The sequence below is a fragment of the Cebidichthys violaceus genome, unplaced genomic scaffold (assembly GCF_023349555.1).
Source record: "Cebidichthys violaceus isolate CVI_PGR_0920_01 unplaced genomic scaffold, fCebVio1.0.p SCAF_11, whole genome shotgun sequence".
Taxonomy (NCBI): domain Eukaryota; kingdom Metazoa; phylum Chordata; class Actinopteri; order Perciformes; family Stichaeidae; genus Cebidichthys; species Cebidichthys violaceus.
The window spans coordinates 11,066,161-11,093,609 of NW_027176274.1; the positions used below are offsets into that span (position 1 = coordinate 11,066,161).

The 27,449-nt window shown below is 42.1% G+C and overlaps 1 protein-coding gene across 1 annotated transcript; it reads left to right on the forward strand.

The window, feature by feature from the left end:
• Window positions 1-467: 467 nt before the first annotated feature.
• Window positions 468-26,662, forward strand: agps (alkylglycerone phosphate synthase). The gene is made up of 20 exons (XM_068704754.1): window positions 468-680; window positions 3,796-3,885; window positions 5,135-5,225; window positions 5,327-5,447; window positions 5,542-5,616; window positions 6,623-6,694; window positions 7,629-7,708; window positions 9,160-9,240; window positions 10,420-10,545; window positions 10,741-10,849; window positions 13,641-13,768; window positions 14,307-14,358; window positions 15,803-15,879; window positions 15,970-16,082; window positions 17,828-17,897; window positions 18,543-18,604; window positions 19,498-19,587; window positions 20,956-21,055; window positions 21,202-21,259; window positions 25,008-26,662. Exons 1-20 carry the CDS (start codon window positions 481-483, stop codon window positions 25,127-25,129), a joined length of 1,917 nt encoding a protein of 638 aa, XP_068560855.1. The 5' UTR covers window positions 468-480; the 3' UTR covers window positions 25,130-26,662.
• Window positions 26,663-27,449: the final 787 nt, after the last annotated feature.

The window sequence follows — 27,449 nt, forward strand, 5'->3', positions numbered from 1 at the left end:
GTCTTCGGTCCTCAGGTGTCATATTCCCATTGCTTGTTATGTCCAACCTGCAGTCCAAAAACCCCACACATAGTCCTACAGTACCATAGTAATAGACAAAGAAAAGCAGCAGATTCTCATTATTTGGAAGCTATGACAAGCACATGTTGGGCATTCATGGTATTCAAACACTTATTTGATCATCAAAATAAAGACATCATTTTTTTCAATCTCCTAATTAACTATTTGACTCATTGTTTCATCCCCAAAATTTAACCAATGCATAATAACCATTTGCCATAAAAAAAAGATTGGTTTACATTTATTATATGGCTACGTTATTATCTTACAATTATGTTTTTAGCGTCCCATATGCTGTATCTCCGACTGCCAAACGTGTCAAGGGTGATTCCCATTTTTCAGTTGTCATGTTTTAGTCACTATTTCCGACGGTCAGTGAATGCAGCGCACTTTCCCTGTGCTGACCTCTGACAGCCGCCCATGGATCACAAACACGGAAGCAGCATGGCGTCCAACAGCAGCGGCGGCTCCGACAGGCAGCGGGTTGCCCAGCAAAGACTGAGAATAATTGCCGGGCATTTACAGAGACCAGTGGACGTTGACTCGACCATCCTAGCCGCGGAGTGTAAAGCTCAGGGCATCGAGACGCATGTCGAGGAGAAGACGGTGCCGAGGAGGAGGTACAAGGCTGTGATGAAGCGGTGGACAAGGGTCCATCCTCTGTAGCCTTAGCTAGTTATTAAGTCAAACATCAGTGGGTTAATATGTACACAAGACCCAATGGAATGACATGCGCTGACGGACTAGCTTTCCAAGCATCTATAGCGTAGGGAGACATGGCTAAAGCTGGTCGTAATTAGCCTGCAAGCTAACGTACTTGGCTACAGAGTGGGTGCGGCTAGGTTCACTCTCAGGACTTTAAACGTCGATGTGGTCGACTTTTTTAAAGTTGAAGCTTTTTCTGTGGCTTTTAATATATCATTTAATTTGTTATATGGCAGTTTTTTCCGTGTCAGTGAGATTATAAAAGCCTAGAGAAACGTAAACGTTACAGCTAATCCCGGCGTTTACTGATGCTTCAGATGAATTACAGTTCATTTCAATTGACACAAGTACGTCACTCTTTATTTGATGACCATGCAAACATGTTGGAAGGTTAATCATTGAGATACGGCCCGTTGTAAATTTTAGTTTTGTCTTAAATTAATCTCAATATAAAGGGAAAACTAAGTGATTGTGAACAACAGAGGAAGGAGACAGTGAAACTTCTTGTCTCCTCTGTCTCTTGTGATTGGCCAGAACAAGTGGTGGTCTGACTTTCAACCTATTGGCAGCTCAGTTCCTTTTGAGGAATGCCTTCAGACTGTGCTGACATCTAGTGTCAGTCTGAGATAACAGCAGCAGCTAAAGTGTGAAAGCAGCACTCAAAAGTATCAGCATTTGGCCTTGTAAATTGCATCATGTCCTGTTCTGGTCAGTGTGACACTGTGATGATATGATGGCATGTTATGTCTTGCAGCCCTGTCTGTGATACCAATTGAGTCGTATTAGTGTTTTACAGTGTGGGACGATTAAAAGTTAAGGACATAATAGTTCAACAGTCAGTGGGTTTTATCCATCAGTATTATTATAAGTATCAGCATTGTGAGAGAACGACGTGGGGCATCAGTAAAGGGCAAAGTTATAGAGCAATACATATTTTTTTAAAAGGAACAGGGGCAATCCAACAGTGTGGTAAAGTTCAGGTAGCCTACTTGTTGTCCCTGCCTTTTGGTTAATTATACATAACAACATACCGTGCTGTGATAGCAGAATAACAGAGAGTCACTTTTTGTTTGGTGCCAAGAGACCGATTTTCAGCCACAATTTTACAGTTTTGACGTACTCACTGCTCCTTTCTGGTATGGTTAGTTCGGTGGTTTCAGGCAGAAATCCTGATTTGCAGGTTGCGTGGTGTCCCAGCTCTGCCTAGCTCAAACTAATAGTTTAATACAACAGCCCCACAATCAACCCTGCCTTCATGAAGATTAAAATGTCCATTTTATGTTAACACTATTTAATTAAGGTGTTCATTCCTTTTGGTCATTTTAGTTTAGGGCTGTACGTTGTGCCACTGTTGAGTTGTATTGCATTCCCAGTATAAGTCCAGTGTAGTCCTAGATATGCACATTTAATTAAAGATGTGTGTAAGCCCACATATTCCATAACTTCATTTCAGCTCATAGTCTAAGACTGTTTGCATTTTCTTTTATTTGTTGTCCAAATAAGCGTCATTGTAGAGACATAATTCCACGTGCATGATTGTGTTAAATGGCAATTTTAGCATACAATATGCAACATTTGTTTTTTGACTATTTCAAGCTGCTTCATCATTAAAACGTTTTTTGTTTTTTTTAATTCTGGGATCCATTTTGTTCTCTTTCCTTTTTGTACTGTAGGTCAGGTTAAGGAATGTCAGGGCATATTTATTAATATAGCCCAAAATACAAATCACAGATTTGCCCCTGAGGGCATCTGTACAGCATGCTCTGTCCTTAGACCCTTGACTCAGATAAGGAAAAAAAACTTGAGATACACACAGGCAGAAATTATCTCAGTTTATCAAAACAAATTCATTGAGACCTACTGCTTTGCCTATAAAAAGGACCTTTCTTATGTCCTTAAATGTTCAATAATTTGTACAAACTTGCCACATTTATTGATACATTTCTATTCAGTATGTTCAGCGTCTTTGACAGCATGTCAATGGTGACGAGGATTCATTAAAGTATGACTCAGTGTGTCACTCTCATTTATACTCTCACTCTTAATTTATAGGAAACTCCATTTTGTCTGGTATTAATCTTAATTATGGCTTTTACTCCACTGTGTTAGCATCCCATCCCAAGTGACCCATGAGTTATGGTTGCTCTGTGAGTGGTGAGCTGTCTGTCTGCAGAGAGTAAGTACAGCACACCAGCTCTGCACAGCATAGACAGTCTAGTATCCTCTGTGGTTGTGAAGCTGGTGATTATTATGGGATACCCTCAAAAGTATAGCATAGTAGCAACTGTTTCCACATCTTAAGGAGTCATGGCTGTACTCAAATACAGTTGGTGATTCCACAACAAAGAACAGAAAAGTATTGCAGAAGCATGCGTACTGTTGAAGCGGACATGCTAACTAATTAGCTGGAGCTTGATAGTTCAGCACACACCGTTTGGACCTAATCATAAAAACTGAACCGTATTAAAACTAGCTATGGAGAACCGTGCCTACCAGGTGCCATGAATGCAAACTATTTCAATGTGTTTGATGGGAAATGGCTGACGGCACAGGCAGGGTGTCTGCTAGCCTCCCCTGTTGATGGATTTGCTATTTAAATCTGTCGCTTCTGCATGACAATGTCAACAAGCTGCCTGTGTGCAGAGCATTGTGTAGCTGTAGGCACCCGGGGAATATCGTAGGTGTGCTTGTCTGCTCCCTCCAATATTGTAAATTTGCCAACTGATAGCCAGCCCCACCTTGAATGAATGCAAAGACTGCAAATGACTGGATAGAATATGGAGACTTTTACATTTTCCCTCCGTGAATTGCTATGTATATGTCTGGTTGTTAAAATTTCAGCATGAAGTATATTATCAGCAAGGAGCCATTCCTCTTCGTCTTGGTGAAATGGCCCATGCCAGCGGGACTGTGGCACCTTCACACTCGTTTTTTTAACTTCCTCTGCTGGTATTTCATGTCATATTTTACCTTCAATGTAAAGTGTACGAGTTGTGAGCTTAACCTCTGCCAATATTTGTTTTTCCACAGGCAGGAGATTATGAAATGGAATGGCTGGGGATACAGCGATACAAAATTTGTCTTCAATAAGAAAGGTCAAGCAGAATTTACCGGCAAAAGGTATTGTATATTATCACATCAACACTCTTAGATATTGTTTATGCTCATCTGTTGAGGATTTAGAAAATAAATGTTCAGTACTAGGTCTCATTCACAGCCTCTAATCTTGTTTTATCACAGCCATGGTGCCTGCCTTCATTCATAAGTTTGGATTGCTTGAGTATGGTGATGATGATGGTGATGGTGCTGCATTGATCATTTTCACTGCCCCCACTGAGTGCTTTTGAAATCAGTAGCTAGCCCCGTCTTACACTCACAGCAGTGTGGTGCTATTGCCACCTAGTGGTTGGCATTTGAACTGTTTATTTATTTTCATCTGGAAAGGTCACTGGTTGTGCTTGTCAGCTCTCCCCAAACTCTGTTTCTCATTAACAGAAACCACTTTCTAAATCTATTCAAAAATGGAGCATATTATGTCAGTAATTATTGATGTGTCTCTTGGGGAGTTGTGGGTACACGCAGTCATTCACAGACTGTTGGAGACAAAATATTTGGTTTGAATGTAAGAGGGAAACGAAGCCAGTCGTCCTCAAACTTACTGAACATGGCTCCAGTTTACAACAGCACCTTTATCATAGGTATAGATGAGCCTTGTGATCGTAATCATGACATGTGATTTTGGCATAGACAGCTCTGCTTGTGAGATTGTAAACACAGAGAGCTGGCCCACTGCGCGTGAGGATGTATTTTGAGTAATGAGCCAAACTGAACAGGATGTTGCACAGCAAATGGTTTCTGCCTGTGCGAGCAGTTGCCACAAACCGCTCTGTGCCCTCTCGACTGAAAAGCTACCTGGGTGGCTTACAATATCCATGGCTGGGGTGATGCTGAATGAATGTCAAAGACTGTATTCTTCTCCTCCGTGCCCACTGTGACAGAGGCTTTTTCATTATAGAGTGTGTTTCATGGTCTCTTGGACAAAGGCACACCACAGTCCCCTGATGGGCTGGCCCAGGCTGTGCCAGCGGCTCAATTATGCAGAGGATGGCGAGGGCGATCATACGGACAGCGCTGTCATTGCTGCTCTGCTTGCCTAATAACCTCATTGGACTCGAACCTCACACTCTATTCTTATTAGACACAGGCCTGGTTTTCCAAATGAATAAGCCCAGTCAAGCATTTAGGTGTTTTCAATTGGAGAGCTTTGACTTCTACGACTGGAAGTCACTATTACATGAGGCGTAGTTGATTTTTTTTCTTTTCTTTGTATTGGTTGGTCACACAATCTGTCTTTTTCTACACATTCCAGGTATAAACTGAGTGGTATGATCATCCCTGCTCTGAAAGAATGGATGGAAGGCACGTTTGGAACCAATATGCAGCATAAATCTCCAGCAACGGTGAGTGTAATTCATATATTATTCGTTGTGTCTCCAATTAATGGCAGAAAAAGAGCACTTAGTCACAGTTACAAAAATCACAATGGCTTGTGTTGTTTCAGCCCGTTCTGACTAGCGGTGCTGTGCAGCCTCCCACCCTCAACGAGGCCTTTGTGGAGGAACTGAAATCCACAGGAATTCCCTTCTCTCATGATGCAGAAGACCGGGTGTTTCGTGCCCACGGTAAGGCATGCTGGGAGGAGACTTTGGACATATCCCTGTTTTTTGAATTAATATTTCTGTGTGCTTCTCATCTCATTCCTGTATCTTCTTCCAGGACATTGCTTACACGAGGTCTTTGCTCTTCGAGAGGGGAAAGTTGGTCGTGTCCCAGATCTGGTGGTGTGGCCAAGTGAGTTCAGAAGCCGCGTCGTCTCTGTGTTTTTATCGGTCTGTTTTTCTCCACCCACGTAACATCGCTGATCCCCCTGCTGGCTTCGCTGATTTAAAGGGTTAATCTCTGCAGAGGCAGGGATATTAATATGTATGAGTGGAGGCTTAATAAGAATCGTCAGGGGGAGGACGGTTGACACCCAATACTCCACAGTCGGGCCCTGCACAGCACACCCATGAATTATGATTCCGAGATTGGTTTTCTGTTGTTATGGCTGGCACTATTTTATCATGCAAATGAGTGTTGACTGATGGCTGGAACTTGATTAGCACCCTCCCAAATGGGCAGCAAATCATCAAGAAACTGTAGGCGTCGTTTCATCCTCACCAGCACACATTTAAATTTGACCAACCCCACAAATACGCTCTCATTTGCTCTGTACCGAATAGATATTTTGACCAGTAATTTGCATTCCTCAGTCGTCCCACCGAGTCGAGCTGTGTATTTTAAGTGGAGGTTTAGTTAGTTGAACTGTAATCCGTAGGCAGAAGCTGTGTGTTAAATTGGATGGCAAAATGCAGACATTTCTCACTGCCTCTAAAAGCACTTGGGGCCAGTCAAGCACATCCACGTAGGTGGGTATTGCTACTCTTCCCACTCGCTCACCACTCCAGTGTGAATGGATGTGAGCTCCGTGATTGGCTAAAGCATGTTTATATTGATCCAGCACATCCCACCCCAGAGAGTGTAGCTTCATGCAGTGTGACTCCGCCTGAGGAAAGCCCCAGGCAAATCACAACTATCAGGCAAATCAAAACGTCCCCCAACTCTAATGGCTCAGGCCCTACACATTTATTTATTGTCTCCTGTATACACACAGTGTTATGTGCCCTTTATTTCCTTTACAGTGTGTCTACTCTGGTTATTAAACACTTAATTTATGAATTCAATAGAGGCCGGTAAATGGAAACATTTTCTTTATGATGGCCACTAATTTCTAAAATGATATTCTGTGTCTTTGCAGACTGCCACAATGATGTCGTGAAAATTGTGGAACTGGCGTGCAAACATAATGTTTGTTTGATACCATATGGAGGTGAGTAGTGAAATCAATGGCTCTAATCAGCATAATTAGCTGTCACATATTGTATGTACAGGCCACTTGATGTGTATTCATATTTAATGTACTTTTAATATATTCTCTACTCCCATCCCATGCTGGTGAATTTTATTTCATTTTTTTGTTAATGAAGCCACGTAATCTGTGAATGAACCTGGTAAATAACGTACTGCTGACAGTCCAGAAGATGTTATGCAGAATGTTTTTGCAAAAGAATATTAAGAGGCACCCTGGACCACCAATCTAAGCATATGATGTAAATCTACAGTTCATACTGCATTATATGTGATACCGTTCTCTTCCCCCAAATGTCTCCTGGTACTGTTAACTATTTCATGATTATATAGTATTGCAGCAGTTTGTCAACAGTTTCATGAGAATGATAAGTCAGTCACACATGTATGCAATTAACTCCTGAAGCCTCCAGTCATTTTAGAAGGATAGGTTATTTGCACTGTGCAAACTTTGTTCCTTTTTTTTTTTTTTTTTTTTTTTTTTACTGTATTTTGCATAACTGTCACTTCAAATAGTCACACTTAAAAAGTAATACAAGTGGTGTTCATTTGTGAAGATTATCTTTTTGAGTATCATAAATGTTTGTTTGTCACAGAGCTTATTTTCTGTAATAACCCAATGGAAAAACCTTGGCCTACAAAAATACATCATCCCTGCAGCTCTCTATATGATACCTGAATTTGCTACTCAAACCAAAACTATTCTTGTTTGATACCTTTCTTTGAGAAATATAAACACATTTTTGTATTTATTATGTAATACCAAGCCCTAGATTCACAGGTGTGTGATTGTGTTCAGAACATGAAAGCAGGAACGTGCTTGGTGTAATAACATAATGTTTTCTGAAGGCGTCTCTGCGGTAACTCCTCTTGTAACTGTTGTTTGTCTCTCTCAGGAGGGACGAGTGTCTCCAGTGGCCTAGAGTGCCCCCCAGAGGAAACTCGCTCCATTGTGTCTCTGGATACCTCACAGATGGTACGTAAACACCTGTCTGTAAGTGTCAGAAGAGTTGATCTCTACTGATGACAAGATAAACGGAAACCAAATCAAATGCAGTATGATACAGCCGAATGAACACCATCATTGTGAACCCTAAGATGTTGTATTGCATTAAGAGTGTTTAATTTTTTTTATGTATGCAAATTGAGATTGACAAAATGTGCAATATGCCATTAATATATGATGAACTCTTACTCGGTGATACCAGAAAAAGAAGTGAGACGGGTATTCAGATTAAATTATAATCAGCTTTAATTATTTTAACAAGTGAACTAATAGTCTCAACCTGTGCCACCTAATTCAAAATACATGCTATTGCATTATGGGAAATAGTGTTTTATCAAGACCACAATGAAAAATTGCGCAATTGTATTGTCCATGTTGACATTTTTCTGTATACTTTCATATACCAGAGGGAATGTTCTACATAATCGGAATGATGTTGAAAATTATAAATTAGTTAGTCGGTCAATAGAAATGTATTATCTTTATTTTAAACTGAATGCACTTGGATCTGGGAATCTGATGGAACTAAATGTTTCAGTATTTTTTCACTTAATGAAAATAAGCATTATTTTCAGCCATTTTCAGAATGAGCGTATTTCATTCCATTTTTTAAGTTGTTAAATGTGTTTCTTTGGCTACCAGCCATTAAGTTACATGGAATCTGACCATGAACATGATGATGTTTCATTGGATATGATATAAAATGATGAATATCGTCACCAGTAGCGTTCAGCCCTTTGATCCAGGCTCACATCGAGGTGATATATAAGCTGTCTGGATGCAGCTAGCCTAGCAGTCATTGAGTTTCCACAGACACCAGTGACCAGTGTTCTGTGTCAGGGGTCAGAGGTGAGGTGGCTCCAATGGAAGCACATGAAAGGAGCAGTGCGGTTGGAACATAAAGTTTACTACCTCTGGAGAATAATTGATGGCAGGTGTGAAATGACCTCCTGTAAGTAAGGCTAGGCCACATGGCCAGCGGCCCAAATAAGAGGCATATATTTGGAATCAGATGTTAAAATTGAGTTTAACCTTGAGGAAGATGTCTCCGTCCCGCTGCACTCATTTATCCTCAGACATGTGACCGTCAGGCTAGAAGGACATGCTGGTGCAGAACTTCAAAAAGTGTTGTAGGCAAGGGACCGTCCCCATGGACTGCTTTTAAAGATAGCGTTTATGTCTGAGGCTGAGATATTTCAAGTCAACAAAACAGATGTGTGCAGTTTTAGAGTTCATAGGACAGACATGGTGATACGCAACATTCTTTTATTAAGACATCTTGTAACGTATGTGTTCTTTTTAGAGAAATTCAACAAGCGGCTTTAGAGAGTATTTCTGTTCCACTGAATGGTATGAAGCTTTTATACAGAATGTTTCATGACCTCCACAGTCATGTTGCTTGTTTTTTTTTTCCCTCACAGAACCGCATCCTGTGGATCGACGAGAAAAATTTAACTGCCCATATGGAAGCTGGCATCGTCGGTCAGGATTTGGAGAGATTGGTAAGCACTGCTCATCCATCCATATTCATCCACTAAAAGAGCTTTAAAATGCTGTATAATGTTGTGCCAACCATCAAGCTGTGTGACCATTCACACGCAGGTTGCCCATGCTCAGTCACCTTGGTACTCTTTGCTCAGTAGATCGAACAGCGCTTAGGAAAGGAGTTTGAGACGGGAGCAGAGTGCTGAAGGGGAGAGATTAGAGAGTGAGGCGGCGGTCATGAGCAGATGGCACCATCAAGCTAATTCAGAAAAATGGAGAAGGAGCGGGCATTTGATGTAGGGGAATGCGTGAGCTGCATTTAAAGCAGACTCCACCTCTGCATTTAGACTGGGCTAATTTGATGGAGCAGATGGGTCTGCATTATAAACTGTCTTCCAGGGGAGTGCTGTGATAAAACAAGGCCTGACTTGAGCCCCGTCTTGCGCTTCCGGTGAGGGTTGTTGTTGTACTTTAAGGTCCTTCTAATTATTACTATTAAATGTTCTGCCTGAAGATGCAATCTGTTTGGGGGTGGGCTGCCTTCAGGAGAATGTGTGTTCCTGATGACCGACACATTTTCCTCAAAGCCGTAGGGATAATGCATCTGATGAAGGTTGCTCAAAGGTTTTTCTTTGTCAACCCAAAGTACATTGTCACATTGTTATGGCCATGTGGCAAGTAACAACGTAGTCACTTAAGTGTTGTAAATTGGGCAGAGCTATGGAAGCTCAATGTGCACCAATGCCAACGACAAGCACGACTGTCTGAGACGTAGCCTATATAACTCATATATTTACATAAACATGTAGTTGTTAAGTTTCTGTAATTGTATTTTTACCAGTAATAATAAAAAAGGCCTATACATGTTATTATTGTACACATAACATCAGTTATCCAGTCAAGCAGTGGAATTCGACACTGATCTCGTTTTAGTTTTTTTGTGCTTTTTCCACTTGTTTTATTTTCGGCCAATATAAAAATGTATGAAGCCATAAAACCCGTTTTTTTTTTTTTTTTAGCATTGCAGCCCAATGAAAGCAGTGAAATGCACCAGCAGGGCTGTAATTGTATTTTTTCCCTTTTGCTTGCTCGCTCATGTTTTTTTGCGTGTTATTAAAACATTCTTGTGGGTTTACAACATCATTGTTTTCCAAACATGTTTGGCTCATTTGTTTTTGAATTTTTTTTTTCCACAGTTGAATGAGAGCGGCTACTGTACAGGACACGAGCCGGACTCCATGGAGTTCAGCTCCCTGGGGGGCTGGGTAGCAACCAGAGCATCAGGCATGAAGAAGAACATCTACGGCAACATTGAGGACCTGGTGAGTCGCCCGCCCTCCTCTTTACCGTCCTGCTCGTGTTTGTTCCAAAGCCTGGCAGTCAGCACACAGCTGTTACTGCACAGTAATTACTAAGGGAATTATCAGCAGAAGTGTTGTGGACTTTGAAAGCATGCAACGGTTTGTATATTTTGTTTCTTAAAGTGTTTGTGGTGTTGCTGTTTTGTGGCTGAATAGGTCGTCCACGTAAGGATGGTGACCCCCCAAGGAGTGATTGAAAAGAGCTGTCAGGGCCCACGCGTGTCCACAGGGCCAGACATTCACCACTTCATCTTGGGCTCAGAAGGTTTGCCGCCTTTCTCAAGTGATTTCAGTACACCGGGGGACATTTGGGCACGTGTGTGTGAGTTTGTGTTTTAATGTGTGGATTGCGTGCAGGACTTTGAGATAAAACAGTACCATCAGGACGGTTCTCATGCTCTAGGCTTCTTACACATTAACCAGCTTCAGAGGAAAAGTGATCTGGAGGTGTATAAGTTAGGAACCAGCAAGTGTCCTCCCCACCCCATCTGCGGTGCCCTGTCCTTGTGAACGCCCACAGAGAATACCGCCATATGCCAGGTTCCCCCTAAATAATGAGGAGGTTCAGAGACTCTTGGCATCGCTATGTTTAACAGCTGTGAATGCAAACGTTATATTCACCCTACGAAGCTCAGCAATCTGCTCCCTGACTGGGCTGGGATCACTGTGGAAATCTCCATTTATAGCCAAACCAGCAATTTCAGCACCAAGAGCACAGCTTTATATACAACATCAAAATCACAAGTGACTACTGTGGAATGTAGATTACAACTGAAAATGTTTCCGCCACATGAAAGTATCATTACTAGTAGATATGACTGTTAACGGTTGTCGGTGTGAGTGATTAATACTACAACTACTTCTTTAAAGAACTTATATAATTTATTTCTAAATTACCAGCAATACATTTGAAAGGTGTTTTACATATGTTGCTTGAACACTATACAACATGTCAAGTTTATAAAGAGTGTCATAACATGTCATAGTCTGTGTAACAGATTGTTGACAAATCATGAAAAATTTAATTCAGCTGTAAAAGCCACATCGAACAAGTTTCATCCTTAAAAAGACATTGGGTCACTTAAAGTAAATTATGCTGAATTGAATTATTAGCTACGCTGTCCTTTTAATATTTGGAGATCTGCTGATTACTTGATGAAATCACAAAATGGATTTGAAAAGTTCTTCCGTAACAGCAAGTTGATTCAACCTCAAAATCTGAAAATGGCTGGGATAGAAATACTCTTTGACTGGATCAGTCTAATATCAGAATACCAGCGCTGTGGGTGTATAACTGTAGTCCACGGTAGCAGGTTGGATGTTTAAAAGGCCCACTTTATAAATTCAGGCTAATAATAAAAGTGCTTCGTATCGTGTGAAACATCTGGAGGTGAGCTTGCTGCTGGGGTTTGGTGGTCTAGCAGAGATGGACCACACGTCTCTGGGAGTTCATATACTTCTGGGAGGCCTAACGCTAAGAGGTCACACCAGCGCACAGTCTCATTAGAATTATCTACTTCCTCACCCCAGGAACCGCATCGCGTCTTGACAGTAGGCCACAACAACAACCACAACAAAGAACCACAGTCAAACCATCATCTATGTTCTGCATGTTAAGTGGAATGCGTCCATTTTATCAGAAATTACGGTGAAACCTCAGAGCTTCTCATTCTCACTGCGCAACAACCGGGACTCTCTATCGCTCTGTCCTTGAGGTAGCCTGAATGCAAAGTATTTTTCTCACTCTTGCTTTCAACCGGTGTAGAGAATGAGTGGAATAATCAATGATAATCCCTTTTCTCTTTCAAAACTCATCTCAACCATGGAGGCTGTGATGCAGTTGTGTGAAGCCAACCAGTGCTAATTCAATATACAGAGTCAGTTAGTAGTGGCTTCATAGTGGTCAATGTTTTAGGAATATTTGATGCTGGAACCAGAGATACTTTTCATCGTGAATAGTCCTTCTCCCCAAATTCTAATCCTGTAAGATGAGGTTTATTTCATAGAGATGGTCACAGTAAAAAAAAAAAAGGCTTAAACTGCACTCCAGCATTTCATTGCATTCGTCCCCAAGAGAGTGTTTTTCTGACCTTGCTGTTCTTATTACCCCCCTTTATTCCTCACTCGCTCACCCTCCTTGACTCCCCTCCACTCTAGCTCCTCCCAAGCTCTCTCACTCTCACTCTCTCTCTCTCTCTCTCTCTCTCTCTCTCTCTCTCGTTCTCTTTCTCTGACTCCTCCTTGCTCACGCACTCACTCACTCAGTGGCTCCTCCTGCGTACTGTCAGGAAGGAGGAGCCTTTTTGAGGTTGAGGCCTGATGGAGTCACATGTTTTGCACTGGGCCACTAGGGAGCAGCGTGTAGCATGTAGTGTCACGTTAGAGGGCTCATTAACAGCCACACCAGGCTGAGGAAGCCTCCTAGTGGAGCCAGCTATGTTCAGGGAAGATGCGTCTCTAAATGGACATTGTCTGCAATAACACTGACTTGGGGGGGGCGGGATTTAACTTATATTCACCAGATTGCGACAAAAATCTCAGTCTGTGTTGGTTTATATTGCATAAAATTACAGATTTGGGGGATGGCAAATAGCACTTCCTAGCTACAGTTTACTGTGAACTCAGATATTTTCATGAAAGCAGTTTTTATTCCCAGACATTTATGCTGCGTAAGGTAGACACTTTTTTTAAACATGCAATCTGACTCCTTCAGCAGCAGTAGTTAATGTTTTTAGTGTTCAGGGCCATGAGGTCAGCCAGAGGTTTTGGCAGACCTGTATATGTGTTGCTGCTGCTGTTGGCCTCGCTGCCTTTGATAGGGCTCTGCTTTATTTCCTCAAGGTCTTAAGTTGATAAATCTTAGTTGTCCCCCAGTGTGTGGTAGAAAACCAGATCTGCTACTTGAAATGTGAGACAAAGGTCACCCAAGGGACCCTTGGGACATGTAGCAGAGCCCTGTAAAACGGGCTCAGAGAGGGGGTTAGGTCATATCAATTGTGGGAATGAATTTACTTCTTTTTGCACCACTCAAAATCTCTCACTGTGATTTTCCACAGGAACCCTGGGCGTGGTTACTGAGGTAACGATGAAGATCCGTCCCATGCCGGAGTATCAGAAATACGGCTCAGTGGTATTCCCTAGTTTTGAGCAGGGAGTTGCCTGTCTCCGAGAGGTCGCCAAACAGGTAACATGTTAAATGATCTTTTAACATGTGGCGTTGTATCACTGCGTTCTCTCTCCACGTCTCTTTTTGAGTGTGTTGCCGGTTTGCCCAAACTGCAATAAGCATTTTTTAGGTCTTCACTTGTTTTAAACGTACAGATCTGAATGTATTTTTAGACCAACTTGTACTCTTTGCTAAAACCTAAAAGCTAAGCCAGCTGTTGCAGAGCAAAACTTTTAATCAGACCTTCATGTTGAGACACGACAGGCTGACAATGCCAAAGCAAATCACAACCTTACGGTGCCAATTGGAACTTTTTATTGTCAGATGCATCAAGTTAAAAGAAAAAGACTTTAAGTCTATACTCTGTACATTTGGGACATTAAGCAAGAAAGTAAAAGCTTTAAAACCAAGGTTCCAACAGTTGCACTGAATGTTGACAATAATAAGTATTGGTTGAATTTGATATCTTGTGTAATTTTGATTTTGGCGCAGTCATTACACATAATTGTGCCCTATGATTCGAACCAACTAATAAAGACCAACTTTTATTTTGCAGAGGTGTGCCCCAGCATCTATACGACTCATGGATAATGAACAATTTAAATTTGGTAAGTTTTGTTTGATCATTTACAATATAGTGTTTTATATATATTTATTGATCTGAGTGTTATAGAGTGCTTTGTGGTGACCCTTCACTGTACAAGTGGGATTTTATTTATTTATCTATTTTTTTATTTTCAGGAAGTACTCTCTTAACCTTTGGCTTTAATCAGCTTATGGCAGGCTTTTAACCAGCAGCATCATAGTAATCCTTTTTATTTTTACTTTAAATTTGTTTCTCTCACTGTATTTCTTTGTCAATATTTGGGTTGCTGTTTCATTGATTACCTCTGAGAGAAGAACAATGAATGGCAATGCTACAGCATGTAATGATTTTACCTTCTGCAGCAGTGAATTGTTAAATTGATTATTATTTCATTCTGCAGGAGAATAGCTGCACACAAACAGACAAAGAATTGAAGCAAAATGAAAAATGACCCTGGCCAAAATTAAGTAGTTGTTACATTGAAGTTTTATGATGTTGTTTCTTAAGGTCTAGTGGAATGCATCTGGCATTGCTAGAGATCTCCGTAAAGTTCCCCGGTCTCCAGGGATCTCATTATCTCCCCTATATTTCCACTTTTCACAGAGTAGGCACTTCTTAGCATTAAGCAGGGAAGATGAAGCAGCCAGGTTTTCCACTAATAACTAAAACTCATGGCTCTATGATACCTTCTTGGGCTTATTAGTGGATTGTCCTCACTTTTAATCATGTTGGCTGTTGAGTAAGGAGGGTTGATGTATTCATAGGTCTTTTTCAGATTGGGATTACAAGTACAATTTAGCGCTGCTTGTCTTGATGCACAAGATGAAAAATGAGAATGTTGTATTAGATAGCGGCGAGTTGTTAAATGCAAAAAAAGCCCACAGAGGGGTGAGTTAAAAGTAAAATGATGCACATAGTAGTGTAATTTTCTCTCTCTGGATGTTGAGTATTTAATTAACGAGTATGATGGCTGTGAGAGACCTAAAGACCTGCAATCAAATTTTGGAATGGAAACAATTAGGACACTAAGTGATGAAGAGACTTGAGCATGGGGGGAAATAAATGAACTGTTAAGTCTCGGCGACATCACCCGTGACTTCCCCGCAGTGATTGATAACCATCCCATTGGCCCCAGCCTCTCATTTTCGCTTGTCCACAGGCGCTTTTGTGCGTCCGATCAGAAATAAATCAAAAAGTGTGGGTGAGGAAGACTGATATCGCTGTGTCAACCCCACTTCCCTTCGGAAACCCTCTGATTTATAGTCGCTGTCGCTGGCAGCCACTGGCCAGTTGTAAAGTTATTCAAATGTTACCATTTATTTTTCCTCCTTTTGTTTGAAACCTCAAATAAATCTGACTCGCTGCGGAATGTAAGCAGAAGAGTGTGACTAATGTGTGAAAAAGAAATGTGTTGGCCTACTTCTTTGTGAATAGATGGAGCTGATCCGTATCTCATATTTTTACAGGTCATGCCCTGAAGCCTCAAGTATCTTCAATGTTCACATCCTTTCTGGACGGTTTGAAGACATTTTACATCACCAAGGTAAAAGAAAAAAGTTAGAAGTGAACATCACCAGTTGCTTGTCACGAGTATTTTTCATGAAAAATGAAAGCCGCCTTTTTTAATCACCAGTTCAAAGGGTTCGACCCCAACTGCTTGTGTGTGGCCACCCTCCTGTTTGAGGGAGACCGTGAGAAGGTCCTGCAGCACGAGAAGCAAGTCTATGACATCGCTGCAAAATTTGGGTAAGTAGCAGTTCTCTTTCTCTCTCATAACTAAGCACGTTACCAAGATCAGTTACAGATCCCCGACCGTGTCAAGCACAGAAATGACAGAGCACCATTTGGTGAGACTTTAGACATGGTGCCTGAGGCCCTGATGTCACTTTATTTAACCAGCCATTATGTATTAACAGTGACAAGGATGGAGAAGCACAGTTACACACTTCAGACTTGGCTTCTACTCAGTAGTTTGTCTCTGTAGATTGATGGATCACCTGTGGATGTCCTCCTGTCAGGCCAGCTTTTATGTTAAAGTAGGTGTGGTGTGGGCGATGATAGCGGGGCAGAGCTCCCCTCAGGACAGCGCAGGGCGAGAGGACACGGCCCGAGAGTGCCGCTGTGATTGATTGTGAAACGGATCAATGAGGACTTTGGTGGAAATCACTTCCCTGTCATACGGAGAAGGATTCTCTCTATCCTCTGCTGTTCCTCTGCCGTTCTGTTTTAAACACTCAACAAAAGTTTAATAGATGAGTTCATCCTAACATAAATTAAGAGTTATGCAGTTCAACTGGTTATTGTTTATTGGCTTTGAAGTCAGATGTTTTAACACATTGTTCCTTTGGATTGTGGACTGTTTGAAACTTAAAATGGATTTTTTGCTTGATCATTGTTAGCTGTCAAATAGTAGAGGTTAGGCATGTTAATACCAACTATTTTTGCATTGTGTATTTGTTTTTGTTTATTTTGAGTATTACATTTTTTTTTTTTTATTGCAACATTGCTCTGAAAATATGATTTCAAAAGTACCTTTCTGCTTTTTGATTTTCAAAATGTATCTTAAAGAGATTTTCTAAATTGGTTGCTAGTTTGTATTTTCCTCTATGTTCTTCTCTTCATCTCCTTTTACCACAACATGTTTTGATGCTATTATCACAACTGGGCTTAACTGTAATGCATCTGTCAGCATCCTTTCACTGCAAGAAACAGCTTTTTGGGTAAATGTTTGGATACACTGTTCAGTTTAAGTTCATTAATTCACTAAAAAGCAAAACAGTGAGCCTTATGTTTACTGTGCATACTAATATAAATTAATTTGTTGCATATTTCGTAGTGGAAACTTACCAACAAAAACCCTTATTGATGTTATACTGTTATACTAGTCAGAAACCCAGTAGCTCATTACAACACAAATTTAAGCGGGGACAAACCCGGGATCCTCAGTGCTCCTCACTGGGGGGTGTCGGTGATTTCTTCCTAGGTAAAGCTTATCGATTATATACAACTGTCGCTGTTATTCTTTGGCTCAGTGCCAAGACCTGCAGGGAGCTGGACCACTGCCCTGGAAGCGGTCAGCAATTAAATCACCAGAAAATTGTCAGTTTACATGCAGCATCCTCTGCTTTATTGCATTATTAAAAATAAATCGTGATCACCAATCAGATCAAGTGCCAGTGATGGATTGGTGCGGTTCTGTGAAGAATATTTTCTGGTGGTGTTGGGGAAACAGGAAGAAGGGTAAAAAAAATCAATATAGTGATTTTCTAATGAGCTTGGGCTGATTAGTTTGGGTGGTAGATGAAAATCTGATTACCCACTGCAGGTGATGGATGTGTGGCTGACCTGTGGCAATGCACAGAGCATAGCTTCATTGATCTGTACATTGTTTGATTGACAGGCTCCCAGGCAGCTGTTGTGAGGCGTGCGATCTGACCAACAAAGCTGAAAGAAAAGAGCTGTTAAATATTAACCCTGTTATCTGCTTCTAGGGGGCTGGCAGCCGGAGAGGACAATGGGCAGAGGGGCTACATGTTGACCTTCGTCATCGCTTACCTCCGGGTGGGTCACTCCGCTGGCTTTTTTTCTGCCGCTGCTGACGGGCAGGTGGGGCGTGCGGGGAGGACGCAATCTGACAGCAGATAGGATAGTGAGAAACACAGAAAGGCTGCAGAATGTGACCTCGGGAGGGCTTTGATTTGATCTGGTCACGGTTGTTGTCAGGGTGTCTAACACTGAGGTGTCTGCACCATGAGGAGAGCACAGTGGTTGCAGTCAGAATGACAATGGAGAGTTATCTTAGGTCAGTCCTGTCAGAGAGGCCGTTTTTCATCACAGAAACAAGCAAGGAGTTTTACGCTTCCTTAAACATACAGCTCTTACCTTTTTTGTTTTTAAAATACACAAATTGCGGCTTTAAAGTTAGACCGACTTGTGCTCTCATATATTTGTAAAGGCAAAACTGGCTCCAATTATGTTGTCAATCCAATTGTGCCCAAACAAAACCCTTAGAAATAACTAAGGAAGCATCACTTCTATCACTAAAACATTAACAATCAGTAAGCTGTAGTTCCAAAGTAAGTTTGGGGTTAGTGGAGAAAGCTGATCACTGCCAGAACTTGTCGATTTTAAAGGTTTTTTTTGTGCATGTAAATGTACTGAATGACCATTAACTGCCTACTAATGCTAATATTGTACTCCGAGCAGGACTTGGGGATGGACTACTATGTGATCGGGGAGTCCTTTGAAACCTCTGTGCCTTGGGACAGGTAAAGACACTGATATGAGCTGTAGGCTTCTCACTATTAAGTTTAAGTACATGTAAACGTTTTTCTTTTCTCACCTCCTACACATTCAGTCCTAAGGGACTCCTCTGTCTTTGTCCTGCTCCTGTTTCTCCTCGTTTCTTTTATTTCTCTTTGCTTCCGTCTTTGCCATTCACCTTCATGCCTGCCTTCTCCCCCCATTAACCAGCTCTGCGTTGGCGTAAGCTTTGCTTCCTCAGCCTACAAGCTCTGCATTACTGACGCACACACACACACACACACACACACACACACACACACATACACACACGCACACACTAGGAGAGACCTATCTGTTTGCGTTCTGTGTGAGGAAATATGAGCCACATATTCATCTCACATCCACATGTGGTGTGTTCTGCATTTTGTCCATGGTTTCATCATCATTTTGTTATATACACACACTCACACTCACACACTCAACCAGGAGCACACAGACAGCTCTGTGTTGTGTAACATGCCTGTCGGGAGAGACCAAGAGATCAGGCACTGAGGCGAGCATATGTGCCTGGCTCATTACCCCCCCCCCTCTCCTCCTCCTCCTCCTCCTCCTCCTCCCATCCTCCACACACTGCTGCACATGCTTAGGACTGGCGGCCATTTCCACACCAGTGGAAACCTCTCCCACAATGGTCGTCATGTTAGTCTCCTGCTAGGATAATGTTGATAATACATTTATATATTATAATGTTTCATTGCTAATTAAATCAGTTTAATGTACGTTCCCTTTTACATTTGAGTATTATGTTTTTAAATACGCAAATATTACAGTTTGGATTCCAATGTCATTTTGCAATTCTGTTTGATATGGTTCATTTATTTTAAATTCTACCTTGTTTTTCTACCTTTATTTCCAGGGTGTTGGACATCTGCCGGAACGTAAAGGCACGGATCACTCGAGAGTGTAAAGACAAAGGAGTGCAGTTTCCACCGTTGTCCTCATGCAGGTAATGCTTGCAAACATTGCAAACGACATTAGATTTTTTTTTTTTTTCTACAAAAAGTTCTCAAATGTGTCCCTTCTCAAATTGTGACTGTCAGAAAATCCCATGAAAAGACCAAAACCAACAATGTGTTAGACCATCTTTATATATTTTCCCTACCCAGTCTGTCGCACTCAGCCCCAAGCCCATTTGTCAGTTTTTAAAAACAAACATGTACTTTAATTTTTAAAAGAGAATAAGTAACTTCTTAAACTAGCAGGGCACTACCAGAATAAACATTGATTAATACTTTAAATGTTGTCTTAACACAATTAACTTTTTGTCCAAAACTGTGATGTAAATCCAGAACTCTCTGATGAAGCAATAAGCACACATTATGAATCTGACCAGACTTTTTCTTTTGCTAGTTTTTGGTACTTAACACTCAAAAATACTCAACATTTATTTTCAATAACAATTAAGTATTGAGGTTGTATCCCCCAACCCCTGGTGAGTTAGCAAGGGCCACACAAACAGACGGACAATCTGACAAACAGACGGCGAGCCGGTCGAGGAGCACCAGGCTTCTGCTCGCCGATTGCGGACAGATTAGACCTCGGCCTGATTATGCGACAGCCATTCATTTCCCGGCTGCAGTCTGTCACATGATTGATTTGTCCATTTAACCTCTAGAACAGTCAGCGTGCCAGGTGATGGGCCATGTCAAATGAACAAGGGCTCTGAACCCTGCTCCTCCACAGGGAACGAGGCGAGAGAGAGAGAGAGAGAGAGAGAGAGAGAGAGAGAGAGAGAGAGAGAGAGAGAGAGAGAGAGAGAGAGAGAGAGAGAGAGAGAGAGAGAGAGAGAGAGAGAGAGAGAGAGAGAGAGAGAGAATGCAAACTGGAGAAGCATTTTATTCTTAGCAAAACCATTTTCTACACTTTCTCCATTTTATCTATAAGAAGCCACATGAGCAGTAAGGGTGTTTTATTCTGTGTAAACAACAGACTGATCCATTTTCTGTCTCGCATCAGTGAGTCATCCTGTTACCTGCAGCACAAACGTGGCTCAGATGATTAAAAGCATTTGATGGCCATTTAATGCCTGATAATGTTACGTTATTAAAGGTGACGGTGCTTCTGCGCTGTCCTCCGCTTTTAAGAAACCATGAATGGAATTGAGGTCAGGGGTTCACTGGGGAAAGCCAAACCTCCCACTTTACTTTGTCTTCCCATTATGAAGCAGGGAATGCATTTATTGTATGAAAATGGAGCACCTCGCTAAAACACTGCTCTTTGTATGCATGTAAATCAGATTTCAAGAGCTGAGGGAGAAACATTTAAGGAGTCTTTCATGCTTCTGTGAACATGACTTTTACCTGGTTTCTTACAGGGTGACTCAGACATACGACGCCGGTGCCTGTGTCTACTTTTACTTTGCCTTCAACTACAGAGGACTCAGTGATCCAGTACACGTGTTTGAAGAAGTGGAGGTATGACCGGTTACATTTTTATCAACATTATGGTGTGGTCCAGTTCTTTTCTAGATCATAACGATATCTGAAGTGAAGATATGTTGAATCTTCAACACCCCAGAAAGTCAGTGACTGTGGTTCTATTTTTTTTTTTAATTTCCCAGCATGCAGCTAGAGAAGAGATTCTTGCCAATGGAGGGAGCTTGTCACATCACCATGGAGGTACTAAACCCTGAAAAATACATACTAAAATATCGGGTTTGTATAAAACAGATGCACATTATTCACGAGTAGGACATTGAATGGGATGACATGATGTTTTCTAGATAACATTTTATGAAAAGACGCTGCAGCGAGTAGAAAAGGCAGCATGGCGAGCTCTCCCAGCGTGTTTCTCCATGCAGGCGACCAGTTGTGCTATAAATGTGCATTTGGTCGGAGATCTTTCACGTGTCCAAAATTTGTTCCTGCGGCTCAGATGAATGGCTCTGAATCGGCTATTTGTTCATTTCGGCAGTGACCAAATGAAACGTGAGCAGGGGAGGGCGGTGGAACAACTCTCTGGGCCCCATCAGGGCTAACCGAAATGGCTGCCTTATCTATATTGCCATCCGCCTCGCTGTTTTCATACATCACTTCAGGCTATTCATCACACCTGTCAAAAACAGTATGCAGTGAATCAGCTGCGATATTAAATCACAATTTTTCCTGAAGGCGGGGACGGGTTCAAAATTAAAAGATTGCTAATAAAAAGGAGGCGGTGGGCCGGGGTAAATGATGCCGCCGTTATCACCGGCTGTATACTGACCTCCAAACGGTGGCCCAGCCACCCCGACCAGCACGGGGAGGTGACAGGGGGGGGGGGATATTGATGCAGCTCCCGCGTGCAAGGCCCACTCTGTAATTGTGATTAATAACAGTGAGGCTCGCTATCTGAGCGCAGACAGGCCGGTGTGTCTGCCCACAATCAGCGCTTGACAAATGGAGCTAGTTTCACTGGGTTTTGTGTATCAAACAAAACAGATGTAGTCAAGGATGGTGAGGTGGGAGGGCACCAGAGGAAATAAACATTTTTTTGTCTCCCTGTATTTACAGCAGGTCAGCGTTGTGCTGCGTGGGCGGAGGTAAGGGAATCTGGGCGTGTAGAGCGCTGCAGGACATAATACTCAGCCAACAGAGCCATGTGTTGACTGCTGTCCGTCACGAAAACGCGGATCATTTTAAGTTTAAGTGGAGTTTCTCACTTACAAAGAGATCTGTTTGAGCGTTCGCTGGTTCTGAACGTTAGAAGAAAATGTCCTCTTTAACTAGGTCACCAGTGTCGCAGCGGTGAAGAGTTGTTGAACATCCATCACCAGGAGAGTCATCCATCTATCAGCCAATACTCTGGCTCGGCCATATCACAGGAAGGCAGGGCCGCTGCCTTCCCCCGTCTTTCATGTCCTGACCCCCATTTGTCAGAGAAGCTCGGGGGAGAGCGAGAGCGTGTCGAGGGGTTGCGGCTCAGCATGGCCACTGCAGTCTCCTCTGTATGAGGGCCACCCCGGGGTGCCCAGCATCTTCACCTCACCTTGTGGCTCTGCAAAAGCTCCAATACCGCTAACTCTGCCTAACACACAGGTCGCTGCACGAAGGAGGGAGAAAAATGACCTGATTCAGTGAAGTTCCCACCTTGCCTTTCGCCCTGCGCTTCCCCAGGCTTTTTCACACAAGAGAAATATGACACTTTTTAAAAAAGAAATCTGTCATTTCTGAAATAACTACCTGCTCTTCTTTGCATGTCTCAGCTGCACAGACCTAGCCTGGTGAGATTGATTGCAATAGCAAGCAAAAAGGAGAGAATATGACAAGATAGATGTGTAAATTATCACAGTGATGGAGGCAATGATGCAGTCCCAGCACCTTCTGTTTTCTCTCCTTTTTCCTGAGAGGAGGGAGGGACGGAGGTGGAACGAGGAGGAAGGACTGAAGAGGAGGAGGTTGTGGAGAGCAGGGTACTTTCTTAGTTATTGGGTAGCAGCTGATTGGTCCCTGTGTCACCATCTGGAGGTTTGTGTGGTATCAGAGTCCCTGGTGACCCCGCTGTCTGCCCTGTTTTGTCAGGAGACGGGCCTCACTAGCCTCATGTCTGATCCCCATCTGGGTTTCCTGGCTGGACTCTCATAACAGGCGGCTTCCTCCCTCAACACTGGAGCTCCCCTGCTAGTGATGCAAAGAGAGGCGTGCAGAGAGGGAAGGGAAGGCGTGTGAACACTCCCATCATGCACCTTTGTTTTTTCAGGCCTCTCTATCTAATCTGAAGTGGTTACACTGCTGATATCAAGTGTTTACTCAGCGAGCAGCACCTGTTTCAAGCTGCTCTGTTCTCAAATTTATCTTTTTTTTTTTTTTTGGAATAGAGATATTGTGTGTTACTTTGAAGTTGACACGACCTCCAAAAGTTAACATTTACCCAACTCTGATCCCTAATATTTAAAGTACACTTTTGTGTAGCCAACATCATGTCCTTTAATTAAGGCCCTTTACCTTTCTTTTCATTTTATCTTTTATCTTTGTGACTAGCTTTTTTTTCCTCTTTAAGAGACGTTTAAATGCTGCAGGGGTGTTAATGCTAGTGGTCAAAGATGGTGCATACTGTGTAACAGCATTGCCACCAGTTCAATTCAGGCTGGCAATTAACTACTAAGTTATTTTCATTATCAATTAATCATTTAATAATTTACTAATCATTTTTTTGGTTCATTCTAAAAAATTAATTCCTGGAGCCCAAACTAAAAAACGAAGGTATTCTACACAGATTTAAAACAGAGAAAAGCATCAAATCCTCACATTTGAGAAACTGGAACCAGGGAATTTTTTATATTTTTTTGCTGTTAAACACTTTTTAAGGAACGTTCCCATTTTTGTCTGTCTCAACCATCAAATATAAGCAAAAAATGTCTCTTTTACTTTTAAAAACCATGCATCCCTCAGCATCTACAGATGCTATGTTAAAGCTGAAAATCAATCTTCATTGTACAGATTGTGGCTGAGTTTACACTTTCAAATTCAACAGCTTTATCGGCTTGTATAAAATCAAAGTTCCTATTTTATTTGAAGTTCTCTAACAATAGTTTGGCTCCCCCGGTGAGGTTGAGCCAGTCCTCCTCAGTCACCAGACCTCTCGCTGGCTCCAGACTCTCCGCTAAGAACCTGTCGGGCACAGGCGCCATGGAGTATGTCGGACTAGACAGCTGGTGAAGCAATGGGCACCCTCACTAGGCTTGGTGCCACAGCCTCCCTCGCTCCTCAGGTTGGGGGTTTGTAGGAGGAGGAGGAGGAGGAGGAGGAGGAGGAGGAGGAGGAGGAGGAGGAGGAGGGGAAGGTTGAAGAGCGGCTGAAAGCCAAAGTCCTGCTGACAGAGGACCATTGTGTGGTGCTCCGTGGTTGGCTTTGGCACCCTGTTGATGATCAGGCCAGTGTTGGAGGGCACAGAGCTGCGTTCAGGACAAGAGAGCACAACATCCCTCGTAGGTCAGCTGGATGAACGCGCTCGTGTGCACAATGAGATAGAAACACACACACACACACACACACACACACACACACACACACACACACACACACACACAGACAGACAAACGCTCCAGCGGCTCGGGAGGGAGGGAAACGGAGGGGAGTGGTGGCTCAAAGAACGAGGGAGCCGGGGACGGCCCGCTACAGCCGCCAGCCGGCCCCTCCTCTGGGAACACACAGAGCCTAATGAGTTTGATAGTCTGCTGAGCTCCATAAATCATGCCATGCAAAACATTTCTCCTCTCTGAATAAAAGCATTTATCACCCTCTGTTTATTCACTCACTCTCACAAGATTGATTGGCTCCCAGCAGCCCGCTGAGCAATCAGCCGTGCCGATTCCTCTATTTCTCCCCCTCGGTCCTCTTCCTTGAGTTCATTTATTTATTTATCTATTTTCTCTCCTCTGTCATTCAGTGGGGAAACTTCGGAAGGAGTGGATGAGAGAGGCCGTGTCCAATGTTGGCATGGGAATGCTGAAGTCTGTCAAGGACTACGTGGACCCCAATAACATCTTCGGCAACAGGAACCTCCTCTAATTTCCCGCTCACCTTTTTCTAGAAAAAAAAAGAAAAAAAAGCATCTTGTGCATTCTGGATTAATAGATACTAAATGTGAATTTAAAATGGACAAATGTTGTCTTTTTCATCATTGGTGCCATTTATTGATTCACCTAAACCTTGTCTTTTACATTATACATTATTGCACTAAATATGCTGTAACAATCATTGTCACTCACTGTGCAGCTCATTTTTCACAGCCTCAGCTCGTTGGAGCTTCGGCCATGATGCAACCACACGTGATGCAACAAAACCTTGATTTTTGTCATATTTTCTTATATATAACCATTTCCTAAATATCCTTGCCAACATGGTTATTAATTCATCTGTTTGTTTTCTTACTTTCCACTTGTGTGTCTGTGCGTTTGGGGCACTTCTCTAGTGGTAAGTTGTAGATGAATGCGCTTTATAAAGCTCTGTGCCTTTCTAAAGCTTACGTCTGCCTTCCCTTTCTCCTACTAAACACTCTGCTGGTGTACAGTGAGTCCCTTTGTGGAGCAACATTAACTTGGACATGATGTTTTCTATGTCATCTTTTTCTTGCCCTCATGCCTTTGTTGTACTGACCTATTGCCATAAGAGACTTTTTCTCGTGTGTTTGTGTGCGTGTGTCTAGATTAAAGCCTCACAAAATTGTAACAAGAACCCTCCCCCTCCTAGAAGTACAATATGATTACAAAGAGAGATATTCCTTGTGTGTTTAGTATTTTTGTGCTCAAAGCGTTTACCTTACATGGTTAGTTACTGAGAAACTGAAGTGGGGGGAAAAAGCCATCGCGTTTTTCTATCACGCCTGCTTCAATGTCACCGAGTTTGCAGTTTCGAGGCCTCTGGATCCCGGTGCTCACGTTGTACCAAAGACTCAACGCATAAGAACATGCAAACACACCGTAAACATATTGACTATGTGACCCTCACAAATATTTAGTAACTTCATGCACAGCTAAAATATATTTTTTAATCAGCATTATGCAAAGATGACCCTTCTGTAAAATGTAGATATGTGTCTGTTGCACGTGCTAAAACGTTCTACATCATTTGTCTTGTGTTCAAGATCCTGTATTTAACTATTTCTTTTCCATGGATTTGCTCAGAAATTCCTCGTAAAATAGTTTCCCTTGTTCTGTCCAGTGTAATAGATTTTTGGAATGGATACTGTAATGTACTACAATTTGATACCAGACTTGAACCATTTGTTACTGATAACCATTGATTCTGAAGCAAAGTGAAGCTGTAAGAGAGCTGTCTGCTGAGGAATCTTGCCTTTTTTTCTCTTTCTGATCTGTGCTTCACATTTTCCTGAACCACCTTGTCCTTTTTAACTCCTATGTCCCCAAATAAAAGGACTCGTTAGGGACCCGTCGTATGACATTTTATCTCGGTGTCAAACGTGTGAGAGCTTTTGAGCGTTATGGATGTACCTTTTGTTATTTTCCACTTCTCTTAACGTCGTAACATCAGAGTACATTTTGTCAATGCTGTTTGTGCAATAAATTGAACTAAAACATCTCATTTGTTGAATTTTTCTTTCAGTAATATACAACACTGTTCAGAGAGCAGAACGCTTCCCCTCTCTCGTACACCATCTCCAATTCACCTCTTGAATAGTAGATTTTATTAATGTTGTCAGATGGTGCTAAGAGGGTCAACAGGAGCCTCGGAGCAGGTTTTTGTTCCTTCTACCTGCGCCACACTGAGTTCAATGTAATCCAGCACAAAGGAGTTTAACACAGCCTGTCTTATGCCTCCTGACAAGATTTTTTTTTTTTTCGCTACTCACAGGCTCAGTAGGAAATCATCTTCACCCACACAGCCACCCACACACTGCTTGCTGACGTCACAGCCATCAACAGCAATAGAGATCAGCCGTGGACGATGAAATGCACCGCAGTTATCACACTATACTCTGGCATAACACAGAGGATCGTGTGAATGAATACAGCGAGTATAAATACGACATAAAGGACTAAACATCTCTGATCAATCATTGTAGTTGTTAGAGTTGTGGAGTATTGATTACAGTTTCATAGATTTGCAGCTAATTCTAATTTTCTTTGGTATTATCTTTTCTAACCGGACTGCATTATGCAACTTCTTTTCAAAGAAATGTGCGTACATCTGCAGTATTCACGGATATCATTTCATGTGCAGAGATACATTTGCCCACATGAGGTCAGCACTGCACTGGGAGAAATACTCATTGTAGGCTACTGAGCAGAATCACTGGTCTTAATCTAAGCGAAAGTAGAAACACTGGAATATAAAATATCCTCCATTACAAGTGAAAGTCCTGCATTGG